The sequence below is a fragment of the Saccopteryx leptura genome, chromosome 3 (assembly GCF_036850995.1).
Source record: "Saccopteryx leptura isolate mSacLep1 chromosome 3, mSacLep1_pri_phased_curated, whole genome shotgun sequence".
Classification (NCBI taxonomy): domain Eukaryota; kingdom Metazoa; phylum Chordata; class Mammalia; order Chiroptera; family Emballonuridae; genus Saccopteryx; species Saccopteryx leptura.
The window spans coordinates 255,562,088-255,575,464 of NC_089505.1; the positions used below are offsets into that span (position 1 = coordinate 255,562,088).

Consider the following 13,377-nt stretch of genomic DNA (forward strand, 5'->3'; position numbering starts at 1 on the left):
TTTCAAATAAAAATGCTCAATGGGCATGTCTTTGAAGTCAAAATATTAAAGTCGGCCTTGACATATCACTTAATATAGGAAGAAAAATTCCCTTCATGAAATTTGACTTTCTATGTAATTCATAACCTAGTTCTTTCTTATAAATCTTTGAAAGTATTGTGAATAGAATATATTGTGCTGGATATTCAAAAAGGTTTTGACTAGCCATTAACATCTTGAGAATAATTAGGTTACATTTCAGTTTGTTTAGAGTAAGATTGTTAAAATGTGGATGCTGATGTGGAATGATAGCTGAAGATATTATACCCAAATATATAATTTATCTTTTAAATGTGTTTAAAACCTTAGAACTGCCTTACAGTTCACATTAAGGCATTAAATAACATGTTCATTATTGTTTCTAAATTATTAATATAAGATAGAAAAAAATTATATCTCTATTATGCCAAGGAATAATTTAAATAATTCCCAAAATAAGTTACTTGTCACATAGTTACCATATTAATGCATAATTACCAGACACCTTTGCCTCTTGTCAGAGAAACAAACCATTGTACCAGGATCAAAATTTTTGTGAAAAAAATTTTTTTTAAGAAAGTCAACCATAAATGTAATTAAACCCCAATGAAATACATTAAACAATTATTGGGGGAGCAGCTATTACTCTGACCATCAACACTTGCATAAGAGTAAACAGTTAGCCTGACCTGTGGTGGCGCAGTGGATAAAGCACTAACCTGGAATGCTGAGGGAGGTCACCGGTTCAAAACCCTGGGCTTGCCTGGTCAAGGCACATATGGGAGTTGATGCTTCCTGCTCCTTCCCCCTTCTCTCGCTCTCTCTCACTCTCCTCTTTTTCTTTCTCTCTACTCTCTAAAATGAATAAATAAATATTTTTTTAAAAAAAGAGTAAGCAGTTAAACTTTATAAAGTTATTTACTAATCTTGCTGGGGAAAAGTCCTGTGATTTTGAGACTACTGACTTTATATTTAACTCTTTAGATTAAAAGTAAGAGGTGTAGAAGATGGGTACCCCAAGTTATATCATACTAGTGTTTTGATTCTATAAAAGTGGATTTCCTTCTCTGTTCCACAGTATTTAATGAGATTGCTACCTATTCATACCATAAGCATCAACTGACAATATTTGGAAATTATTTTGAGCCCTTTTGACCATTTATGACATCAATAATGGCAGGATTCTTTCCAAACCACAATTTTTTCCTTTCAAAACTCTAATTTAGTTTTGCAACATCATTGCTTCCTCCTCAATTTATTTTTCCTGGTTATTCTGAACTATGACAAGCATACTTATTAAAGGAAACTTGAATAAAATTAAAAGGAAAAATACCCATTATTCTGTCAAATTTTTTCCTCCAGGATTTAGATAAATTAATTGTAATATAAACAAGGTGTTTCACCTCTTTTTTTCAATGCTAGTAATATATCTTGAAAATAATTCATGTAGGCTTTTGATAAATTTGATTAAAATAGTTAACCTCATCTTCTGTCTTTACTAGAAAGCACTAGAGGTATTGCCTTACAGGTGCAGTTGAATTCAGAAAAATTAAATGCTGGCGTGATTTCACTCTTCTGTGTTTCTTCTTCATAAACATCATTGTAATAGATGTGTCAGTGATAGCTATCACTTATGGAAAGCCTTATTTAATGATATAATTTTCACATCAATCATCACAGTAAGTTATCATTATTCTCACTTTACAAAACAGGTCTGAAACCAATCAAATAGCTCTTAGGTGGTAAAGTGAGAATGTTAGGGGATTTGAACCCTGCTCTCTCTGCTTCCCAGAATATTCTTCCCACTACAGCCCAACACCTCATCATGAATATCATAACTTGCTTAATTAGGCCCTGCGGTGGAGGACATCAAATGCTTTCCTACCTTTTATTTGTTGTTTTTTTAAAACTAATATCAATAATGTTGGAAGTAATATCTTGATGTATGAAACTTTGTTTTTATGATTATTTCCCCAAAATAGAGTCTTAAAATTGAGGCTTCCTGCTTCACTGTGCCTCTTATAAAAGTCTTGGTTTATTTAATAGGTGAAAATAAATTCTTTTGTTAAGTTTAAAGTATTTTTTTGATTGCTATAATTCACTGTGTTTTAATTTGTCAATTCTCCATTTTACACATTGAAACTTGAATAAGGGCTGGTTAAGTAAGTCCCTGTACTAGAAATGGGAAGATATGGGAGTGGTCTTTAGACCTTTTATTCCCTTTATTCACTCAGTAAGTCAGCCAGCTCCCACTCTAGGTCAGGCACATGCTAGTGTTCAGGACATAAAGATGAAAGGCCATGTCTGACTTCAAAGAGCTTGTGAACTAGCAAAAGAAACAGACACAAATAGACAACTGTTGCACAGCATGACTAGCACTGTGACCAAAGTAACACAAGATGCTTTGAAAAACATAGAGGTGGGTACTTAAGCCATCTTCAGGGAGGTCCTGGAAGCATTTTTGAAGATATTGAGGCCTGAGTTTGATTTGGGGGAGAAATAGAAGTTAAGCAGATTTTCCAACCAGAATCAACTGCTTCCTTATCTCTGTTTCTTTACTAATGTGTATTATACTTATTTGTTTTTATGGCTCTTACTCTCATTGAGCTGAGCTTCTTAATGCAGAGGAACTATATCCTTAATTAGCCTAGAATAATGTCCCCAAAAGTAGTAGTAATGAAATAAACATCAGTTGAATTATTTTGAAATTCTAGCCTGGTAGCTACTTCCTCCCATAACTTCCTGTTGATTTATATTAATACGTGTGGTTTTCCTTTTGATTGTAAAAATATTGTTCACCACTCACACATCAGAATGAATGGAAAGGATGGAAAATAGGACATGTTGGTGAAGGATTTGGAACAACAGGAATGCTCATACATTACTGGAAGCAGTAGAGATTGGTACAACCACTTTGGAAAAGTTCTGGATCATATCTCATAAGCCAGTAATTTCACTCCTAGGAATAAACTCAAGTGCATGCAGATGTTTACCAAGAGGTACAGTTTTACCAAAAGTGGCACTATTCATTTTTTGTGTGTGTGTGACACAGAGAAAGGGACAGATAGGGACAGACAGAAAGGGAGAGAGATGAGAAGCACCAATTCTTTGTTGTGGTTCCTTAGTTGTTCATTGATTGCTTTCTCATATGTGCCTTGAAGGGGGGGCCCTATAGCATAGTGAGTGATTCCTTGCTCAAGCCAGTGACCTTGGGCTTTAAGCCAGTGACCTTTGGGCTCAAGCTAGAGACCATGGGGTCATTTCTATTCTCAATCGAGCAACCTTGGGGTTTCGAACCTGGGTCCTCTGCGTCCTAGTCTGATGCTCTATCCACTGCGCCACCACCTGGTGAGGTGGTACTATTCATAATAGTTTTAAAATAGAAAATTCACAGATGGTCATCAACAATAGAATGTATACACTTATTGTGTTACAGTCACACACAAAAAGAAAAACGATTTTACGCTCAACAGTATGAAGGAATTCCACAAAAATAATTTTGATTACTAAAGAGCTAAATTTTTTAAATCACTATATGATTACTGTAAGGCCAGGGGCTGCCGCTGCCATCATGGCCATTCACATGCAGTTCTCATTAAATTCAGGCAGACGGTAAATAAATGGCGGGGTCAGAGAATGGTGTGCCATTCTGTTTATTGGTGTCTCACCAAAACAGGCAACCCACAAGAAAAGCCAAGGGAAAAGCAGAAAACCTGCTTTTCTCATGGAGGGCAAGGGATCAGGGAGGAGAGAAAAAAGAAATCTTCCTGTACCTCTCGGTGGTGGGGCAGAATCTCCCTTCCAGTAAACATTAGCAAGACAACGGTCCCTCCCAAGCAAGAATGTGACCTGCAACCTCACAGACCACTATATCTGGCGTTGCCCAGCCCCCAATGCAAACCACAAGCGAGCAAACATACACATCATATTTATAAACTTATTTGACCAACAATTACTTTTATATAAATCATAAAAATAGGCAAAACTATGCTATTAGAGGTCAGGAAAGGTCAGTTAGAAGTGAGGGTTTAGTGACTTAGGGAATAAAAAGGGGGAGCTTCTAGATATGCTGATAGGGTTCCATTTCTGGATCTCGGTGCTTGCTACGTGCATAAATTCAACTTGTGCCCTTTCTGTTCATATTGTACAACTGACCCTTGAACAACACTGGGGTTACAGGTACTGACCTATCATAGTGTAACTTGCCCCCCTTCTTATACGTGGATTCCCAACCACAGATTTAAAAGTATATTATACTTAAATAGTTTTTTATTTAAAAAACAATACCTCCTACTTGAGAGAAAGCTGAAAATACAGAAATGTTTCTGAAAAATTTAAGTCACCCAAAACCCACTATCCAAAAATAACTACTATTATCATTTTGTTATTTCCTTCTAGTCTTTTGCAGCCCCAGTGCTTGTGCTACCTCCTCTTCCTCTCTGCTCCCCATATATTTACACACACAAACATTTTGCTAAATTCGCTTCATTTCTATTTAGTTTTACTTCCAGTTTTTTATTCTTACTTGAGGTTAATCCTTATCAAATATTCATTGCAAACGTTTTTTTAAGTTGCTGCAATGTATTCCATCAAATGTGTGTGCATATAGTGGATATATACTTTTCTAGGAATATTTATTATATATGATTAAGAATATTATATATTATACATAAACAGTTCTAGAATAGGAGCTCTTGGGTCACAAACATTCTTTAAACTCTTCATTCGCTCTCTACTTCCTTCCAAAAAGGTTGATTCCCATTGGCAATGTGAGGGCTCCTTGTATCACAATACAAATCCAGGTCCTTTATTATTATTATTTCTACTTCTTTCTAGAATCCTTAGGCTTACAACAGGACTAAATAATCTGCAGTTTACCATCGGGCTAAAGAGCTCAGCAGGAGCCGGCTTTCCTCACATTCCCACTTTCCATGCACCCAGCTTCAGATCCGAGTCTCCGCGGCTGCGTGCGCCTGGACCCCTGCGGTGCCGCGGTTGCCTTGGGAACTGCACACCGAGCGGGAAGAGGTACCGAAACCTGAGCATGGAGCTCCCAGAGCCCGTCCGCCTGCGGCTAGGAAACTTCAGCCGGACCATGTTCAGAGACTCAAGCCGGACGGGGCCCGAGAACAGCGAAGGTCCGGGTGAGTGGCCCGCCAAGGACCTGGCGCGAGTTTGGAACAGCCGGATTTTGCCAGGACCTAACATGGCGGTCTCACCTTCAGCCGGTTCCCCACAGTGCGGGAAGTGCCTCGGAGGAGAGGCCAAGCCAAGAGCTGGGGGTGGGAGTCTCTGGGCCATGATGGCCGCAGGCCTGAGCTGATCGTGCCGAGGCCTGGCACGTAAATTGCAAGCAGGGAAGCCGCGGTGGCGCTGGCCTTTCTCAAAAGCATATACGTATTGATACATACTATAGAACCGACTTTCACAGCACATGCAGGTCCTGCGCGCTCCGCGAAGGCAATCATTGCTTTTCTGCCTTGGCAGCCCTGGCTTTTCTAGCCTAGGTGGAGGGAATCACCGCTTCTCACTCCCCACACCTGTTTAAAACATTTGTTCCTTTTCTTTATTAGCAGAACAAGTACGTTCAACAACAAAGCGGTTTTCTGGCAGACGAGATGGAAAGAACTTTTTTCAATGAGTCATTTTAAACCGCTGTCCACTCCAGAGTGACAGTGGCCACACTAGCTAGCATAGCCTTTAACAAAATTCTCCCCTTTTCCTGCGTTCCCCTCCCCCTCCCTTATACAGAACTCTTTCCTAAATCTGGTAACAAAATACCAGGATGCTACTGCACGCAGCCTGACAAGTAATAACGCGCTTTCCTCCAAAACAGTTTCCTCTTCTTAAATCACAATGAGAGACAATATAATGTCAATCAAATCCATTCGGTTTTTATCACTGAACTCTGCTGCAAATAAAAATGTTTTTCTCTTGCTTGGTTTAGGAATTTTTAAAAGAGTCAGAGAAAAGTAAGCTTAGTTTCTAGTTATAATATTTATGTCACCTTGATTACTTGCCTAAACCCCCAAATTTAGGCCTCTTCCTGATTTAGAATGTACAGAGGAAAACATAATGTGAAAAGTTGGGTTTTTACTTTTCTGATTTCTAAAGCTAAGGCTTAACAGGCTATAAAATCTGATGATGCAAGGTATCAGGGGTCAGCAGATATTTTCTGTTAAGGATTAGATAATAAATATTTAAGACCTTGCAGGTTGTAGATCTCTGTGATAACTATAGATTATGGTAATTGGGCAGACAAGACAGTGTTCCAATAAAACTTTATTTGTGGATACTAAAATTTGAATTTCATATGATTTTCAGTGTCAAAAGATATTATCCTTTGATTCTCCCCCCCTCCCCCAACCCTTTGAAAATGTGGAAAAAAACACTTTTAGTTCACTTGCTATACAAAATCAGGCAGCTGGCTGGTAGTTTGCCTACCCCTGATTTATATTATAAATGTTTTAATTTAAATTCCATTTACAGAACTCAACTTGTACTTTTGCAAAATTTAGTAAATTCATGTCTGTGCTTTCAAGTTTCATTTACATATTAACTTGATTTTCAATTGCATGATTATAAGTTTGATCTGCTGAAATACAAACAGCATAACTCTTAAGATGTTACTGCACAAAATTTTTAACATAGAAACTCTTTGCAAAATTTTAATACTGTTTCTGCTCCAAAGGTAGTAACATTTTCAGCTTGACTGATTTATCATTATTTTTCCACATATTCTCTGTGGATCTGGAGTGGGCTTGATTATTTGTACTATAATTACAAGTCTATATTATTACCATGTCCACAGCTGACCAAGAGTTGTACTATAATTATGAAAAATATCCTAGGATGGTGAGTTTCCTTGAGATTTAACAGATTTCAAGAATTCATTCCTTAATTGGTGATAATTTAATAAACAGGAGCAAGCAGAGTAGATCATAACAGTTTTAAACAGTAGATCATAATAATCAGGCATATTTTTGGAGCTAAAGGCAACCTTGCTGTGAGACCATGATTATTCCTTATATTTTAAAATTATTAAATAACAGACATAAAATACTAAGTTGTGGAGAAAATGAAAAAAATTCTGTTTTTTAAGAAATTTATTTTAGAGCCTTTGTAAATTCTTACATTTAGAGAAATTGATTTCTAAATATGTATCTGCTCCTGTTAGAATTTAGTAAAATTTAGGATGCAAATGTAGGGCTTAATTTAAAAAACAAAGTTCTTATTTTTAGGACCCTTTGCTCTTGCATAAGCAAAATATTATAGAATCAGCCTTAGATAAATGAAACTCGTGCATCACAAATGGCTACACTGATAATGTCCTTATGGCACTCTGTTTTCATTAATTCTTTCTGCTTATGTATTTTTTTTTTTTTTTTGTATTTTTCCAAAGTTAGAAGTGGGGGAGGCAGAAAGACTCCTACATGCACCTGACCGGGATCCACCCAGCATGCCCACCAGGGGGCAATGGTCTGCCCATCTGGGGCCTTGCTCCATTGCAGCTGGAGCCATTCTAGCGCCTGTGGTGGAGGCCATGGAGCCATCTTCAGTGCCTGGGCCAACTTTGCTCCAATGGAGCCCTGGCTGCAGGAGGGGAAGAGAGAAACAGAGAGAAAGGAAAGGGGGAAGGGTGGAGAAGCAGATGGGCTCTTCTGTTTGCCCAAACTGGGAATCAAACCCGGACTTCCACACGCCAGGCCCATGCTCTACCATTGAGCCAATGGGCCAGGGCCTTACTTATGTAGATAATATTTACCACATGTAAAGCAAGATGCCAGGTTCTGAGAGGGTCTCAAATTTGGGTAGAATGTGGTCTGTGTTTACATTGAGGCTGATACAAGTGAAAGAAAAGGACAGGGGACAGGTATTTATTGAGTGCCTCTGAAGTGCCAGGCATGGTGGTAGAGTAAAATAATTTATATTATTTCCAATCCTCACAAGCAATCAGTGAGATAATTTATCTCAAGTCTGGCATCCAGATTTACTGGGGAGTTTGGGAAATTCTGGGTTTACTTGGACTCCAAAGCTCATATCTCTTTAGTACACCAGACTGGCTTGAGTGAGGCCCATTTGGTCCTTTGCTAACACTTCTTATACACAGGTTAGAATGATAAGTACCTAGCAGGGAAAGATTTCTGCTGGAATGGGAATACAATCAAGAAAAAATTTATGAAAAAAGTGGCCTTTAACTGAACATTAATGAATGAGTGAGATTAGGGTATGCTGAAAATGGGTATGTATCTAATTATAATTTGGGGAATTTCTCTTTTGTATGATATTAGTCTATATGTGTGTGAGAAAGTAATTTTATGTGTTCATTTTATGGGCTCTTTATGTAGAATTCTACAAAGGTGGTAATAATTATTGTGTCTCAATAGGATTTATATTGGTATTTGACATTTAATCTATACCAATAGTGTGCAAAAAAGTCAGCAGATTATAATGGCAAAATGCTAAAGTAGTTGAAAAATGTGAAACATACCCCCAAGTAGCTAGTATATGAACTAAATAGTATGATAGTGAATATCTCCTTACACTGGCAATGATTATAAAGAGGCTTAAAATTTGAAGTTTTGTTGAGCCAAATGATAGTTATTCTAAGGAACTAAAAAGGATTTATAGGGCATGGGCCAGGAATAAGAGTTTGTTCCTTCTCTATTTCTCTTGTAGATAATGAGATGGTTTCCAGTTTGGCATTGCAGATGTCACTTTATTTTAATGCTTACTTTTTCCCACTTTGGTGGGTGAGCAGCATTATGATGCTTCAAATGAAGGTAAGTCTATACTTTAATACTTCTGCTATGGTCTCTTCTGCCCATACCTGGCATTGTTAAATTGTTAATAAAATTAATGTTTTTTATAATTTTTTTCTGTCAGGTGGGTTTTACTATAGGTGAGATTTCACAAACATGTTTATTTTTTGTTTTTTAGTATCCAATTTTGCCTGATTACTACAAATTCATTGTGGTGACTGTTATCATCCTAATGACCTTAATTGAAGGCATCAGGTTGTATCTGGGCTACATGGGTAACCTCCAGGAAAAGGTAGGCTCTTTCATTCAGTGCTACACATAAACGCAGTAAGGTTTTCATAACAAGGACAGAGCCAAGAGCTATGGAGGAAGGAGCAAAGACCTGGTGTTCATTAAGGCCTGCCTCCAACTTTACCTCTTTTGTCACTGTGTCTGTTTGCTTAATCTCATCAGTCTTGGTTTCTTTATATGTAAAATGGAGAAGTAAAGTAAATAAGTAAATAAAATGGAGGAAATATTAACTTTACAGGTTTGTTAGGATTTAATAATTTATATGAAATACATGAACTTAGTAAGCACTTAAGAATTTGATCATTTTCCCTCTTCTCACCACTCTTTTTTTTTTTTTTAAATAAATTTTTATTAATGGTAATGGGATGACATTAATAAATCAGGGTACATATATTCAAAGAAAACATGTCTAGGTTATTTTGTCATTAAATTATGTTGCATACCCCTCGCCCAAAGTCAGATTGTCCTTCGCCACCCTCTATCTAGTTCTCTGTGCCCCTCCCCCTCCCCCTAACTCTCCCCCTGTCCTCCCTCCCCCCCCCCCCCCCCCCCCCCCCCCGGTAACCACCACACTCTTGTCCATGTCTCTTAGTCTCATTTTTATGTTCCACCAATGTATGGAATCATGTAGTTCTTGTTTTTTTCTGATTTACTTATTTCACTCCTTATAATGTTATCAAGATCCCACCATTTTGCTGTAAATGATCTGATGTCATCGTTTCTTATGGCTGAGTAGTATTCCATAGTGTATATGTGCCACATCTTCTTTATCCAGTCTTCTATTGAAGGGCTTTTTGGTTGTTTCCATGTCTTGGCCACTGTGAACAGTGCTGCAATGAACATGGGGCTACATGTGTCTTCACGTATCAATGTTTCTGAGGTTTTGGGGTATATACCCAGTAGAGGGATTGCTGGGTCATAAGGTAGTTCTATTTGCAGTTTTTTGAGGAACCACCATACTTTCCTCCATAATGGTTGTACTACTTTACAGTCCCACCAACAGTGAATGAGGGTTCCTTTTTCTCCACAGCCTCTCCAACATTTGCTATTACCTGTCTTGTTGATCATAGCTAATCTAACAGGGGTGAGGTGGTATCTCATTGTAGTTTTGATTTGCATTTCCCTAATAACTAATGAAGCTGAGCATTTTTTCATATATCTGTTGGCCATTTGTATCTCTTCCTGGGAGAAGTGTCTATTCATGTCTTCTTCCCATTTTTTTATTGGATTGTTTGTTTGTTTGTTGTTGAGTTTTATGAGTTCTTTGTAAATTTTGGAAATTAGGCCCTTATCTGAGCTGTTGTTTGAAAATATCATTTCCCATTTAGTTGGCTGTCTGTTTATTTTTATATCAGTTTCTCTTGCTGAGCAAAAACTTTTTATTCTGATGTAGTCCCATTCATTTATCTTTGCCTTCACTTCTCTTGCCATTGGAGTCAAGTTCATAAAATGTTCTTTAAAACCCAGGTCCATGAGTTTAGTACCTATGTCTTCTTCTATGTACTTTATTGTTTCAGGTCTTATATTTAGGTCTTTGATCCATTTTGAATTAATTTTAGTACACGGGGACAGGCTGTAGTCGAGTTTCATTCTTTTGCATGTGGCTTTCCAGTTTTCCCAACACCATTTGTTGAAGAGGCTTTCTTTTCTCCATTGTGTGTTGTTGGCCCCTTTATCAAAGATTATTTGACCATATATATGTGGTTTTATTTCTGGGCTTTCTATTCTGTTCCATTGGTCTGAGTGTCTATTTTTCTGCCAATACCATGCTGTTTTGATTATTGTGGCCCTATAATATAGTTTAAAGTCAGGTATTGTAATGCCCCCAGCTTCATTCTTTTTCCTTAGGATTGTTTTGGCTATTCGGGGTTTTTTATAGTTCCATATAAATCTGATGATTTTTTGTTCCATTTCTTTAAAAAATCCCATAGGGATTTTGATGGGAATTGCATTAAATTTGTATATTGCTTTGGGTAATATGGCCATTTTGATTATATTTAACTTTACCTCTTTTGTCACTGTGTCTGTTTGCTTAATCTCATCAGTCTTGGTTTCTTTATATGTAAAATGGAGAAGTAAAGTAAATAAGTAAATAAAATGGAGGAAATATTAACTTTACAGGTTTGTTAGGATTTAATAATTTATATGAAATACATGAACTTAGTAAGCACTTAAGAATTTGATCATTTTCCCTCTTCTCACCACTCTTGAAAATACTTAATCAATTAAACATGTTTGTTTGTATCCTGAATAAGAAAATGGGAGGAAATTATAAATTCATTTCCTCTGCTGAGCACATGTTTTCTGAATCATCTTGCTGCCTAAGCATTCACAGTTAGTTCTTAGAGCTTAGGGATAATGCCTACAGATTCCTAAGGTTTTCCAGGCCCTTCATAATTAGGTCCCACCCAGCCTGTCTCACTGTATTTCTTGCTGTTTCCTAAACTAAGCATCCAGTCCAGGCTGACATGTTGATTCCCAGTCATGCTCATCCCACATCTTTGCTTAACTACCTTCTTGCCTCTTCTTCCTTCTACCCAACTTTAAAAGCCTACATCCTGAATTATTTCACCTACCCTAATCCTTTCTTGTCTTACTTGTTGTAGTAGTCAGTCTATATTTCTAAGTGGTAATTATTCACTAACGTGTAGTATTTTAGGATTGTCACAGAAGTTAGTTTTCTCTCCTAATTTAGACTGTAAATTCTCTGAGGACAAGGACCATGTTATACTCCTTTTGAATTACAGAGCTCACAGTGTAGGTTCATAGTAGTGCTAAGTATTGCTTATCTGAATAAGCAGAAGAGTATACTCTACTGATCTGATTACTCTCAATGTGTCATTTCAGGTTCCTGAGTTGGCTGGCTTTTGGCTTTTGAGCCTTCTGTTGCAGTTGCCTTTAATTCTGTTCTTGCTCCTTAATGAAGGCCTAACGAATCTGCCCTTGGAAAAAGCAATACACATTGTGTTCACTGTGTTCCTTACTTTCCAAGTAGTTTCAGCATTTCTTACCTTAAGGAAAATGGTAAATCAGTTGGCAACTCGTTTCCACCTCCAAGACTTTGACCGGCTCTCTGTGAATAGAGGAGGCGTGAGAACAATGAGATCCTGTGTAGAAGAGATTTGACCCATTGCTTGTAGAGTGAAAATCTGAAAGGTCATTCTAGAAGATTGCAAGAGTTAGGAAAACATCAGAGATCTAGCATGAAAAAAAGGACAAAGCAAGTGTTTAGAATTGTCTACTCTCTAGCTCTGAGATTCCAGGGCTGAGGGCAATGATAGACTGTATAGTACATGAAAGCAATAAGTTGACCCTGAAGCCTAGATGTCAAATATCTTAATTTTTTGGTTGTTGACTTTCTCAGGTATGTAGATTTCTGTGTTGGTGGTCACAGTTTACCAGCTTTAATGTAATATTTCTAGTTAGTACCTGTAACATTTCCAGTTATAAATGTGGATACTTCTTTTAAACCTGTTAGCTATCCATATCTTGGCAGTACATCTGAAGCACATGGAAATGTGTATCAACTTTCTGGTGTGTTAGACTATATTTGTAAACGAAGACACCAAATTTCCATGTCTGCTAGGGTTAAATTATAACCCTAAGTCTCAGCTGTTATCTTGGGGGTAAGAAAAAAACAAGTGGATTATCATCATATTTAGGAAATATTTTTATCATTAAACTGTAACTTCCATAAAACCATGTTCAGTATTTATGGTGATAGTGGTATGCAAAATATCTTTATAATAAATTATAAAATATTTCTATTAAAGTATTTGTAACAAATCATTCTTGTCTTATACAGTTCTTTTGGGCCATGGGGGTTTTTTCTTTTTTTTTCTTTTTTATTGAATTTATTGGGGTAACACTGGTTAATAAAATTAAACAGGTTTCAGGTGCACAGTTCTATAATACATCATCTGTACAGTGTGTTGTGTATTCACCACCCTAGGTCAAGTGTCTGTCCATTATTACAGAGTTGCAAGGGATGAAAGGAGAAGAAACAGTGGAGAGCTTTATATATTGTGGCGCTGTACTAAGCACATTAATCCTTGTAATTTCATCTACTAAATCATTATTCACTGAAGAACTGCTTCATACCCAATAAATTGATATGAGGCTTGACTGAAAACCAGGGTGCCCACCAGGGGTAGTCAAACTTTTTATAAAAACCGCCCACTTTTGCAGTGCTGGTCAACCTGGTCCCTACCACCCACTAGTGGGCGTTTCAGCTTTCATGGTGGTCAGTAGCGGAGCAACCAAATGGCACTGGCTGATTAACCTTTCCTTCATACCATAGTAGACA

At 37.3% G+C, this 13,377-nt stretch overlaps 2 protein-coding genes across 3 annotated transcripts in view; one reads left to right on the forward strand and one right to left on the reverse strand.

Annotated features, from left to right (window-relative positions):
• EHBP1 (EH domain binding protein 1) overlaps positions 1–5,557 on the reverse strand; it is a 571,353-nt gene extending 565,796 nt beyond the window's left edge. The window contains exon 1 of the mRNA XM_066378173.1: positions 5,426–5,557. The gene's annotated coding sequence lies outside the window, so the exon portion shown is untranslated. The remainder of the gene's footprint in view (positions 1–5,425) is intronic.
• On the forward strand, positions 4,912–12,815 carry TMEM17 (transmembrane protein 17). 2 transcript variants are annotated; one of them, XM_066378179.1, is made up of 4 exons: positions 4,912–5,162; positions 8,698–8,801; positions 8,959–9,072; positions 11,919–12,815. In XM_066378179.1, exons 1-4 carry the CDS (start codon positions 5,063–5,065, stop codon positions 12,195–12,197), a joined length of 597 nt encoding a protein of 198 aa, XP_066234276.1. In that variant the 5' UTR covers positions 4,912–5,062; the 3' UTR covers positions 12,198–12,815. The 2 variants fall into 2 exon arrangements, with proteins under 2 accessions (XP_066234276.1, XP_066234277.1); XM_066378180.1 differs by having other exon boundaries at positions 4,912–5,156.
• The last annotated feature ends 562 nt before the right edge of the window (positions 12,816–13,377 follow it).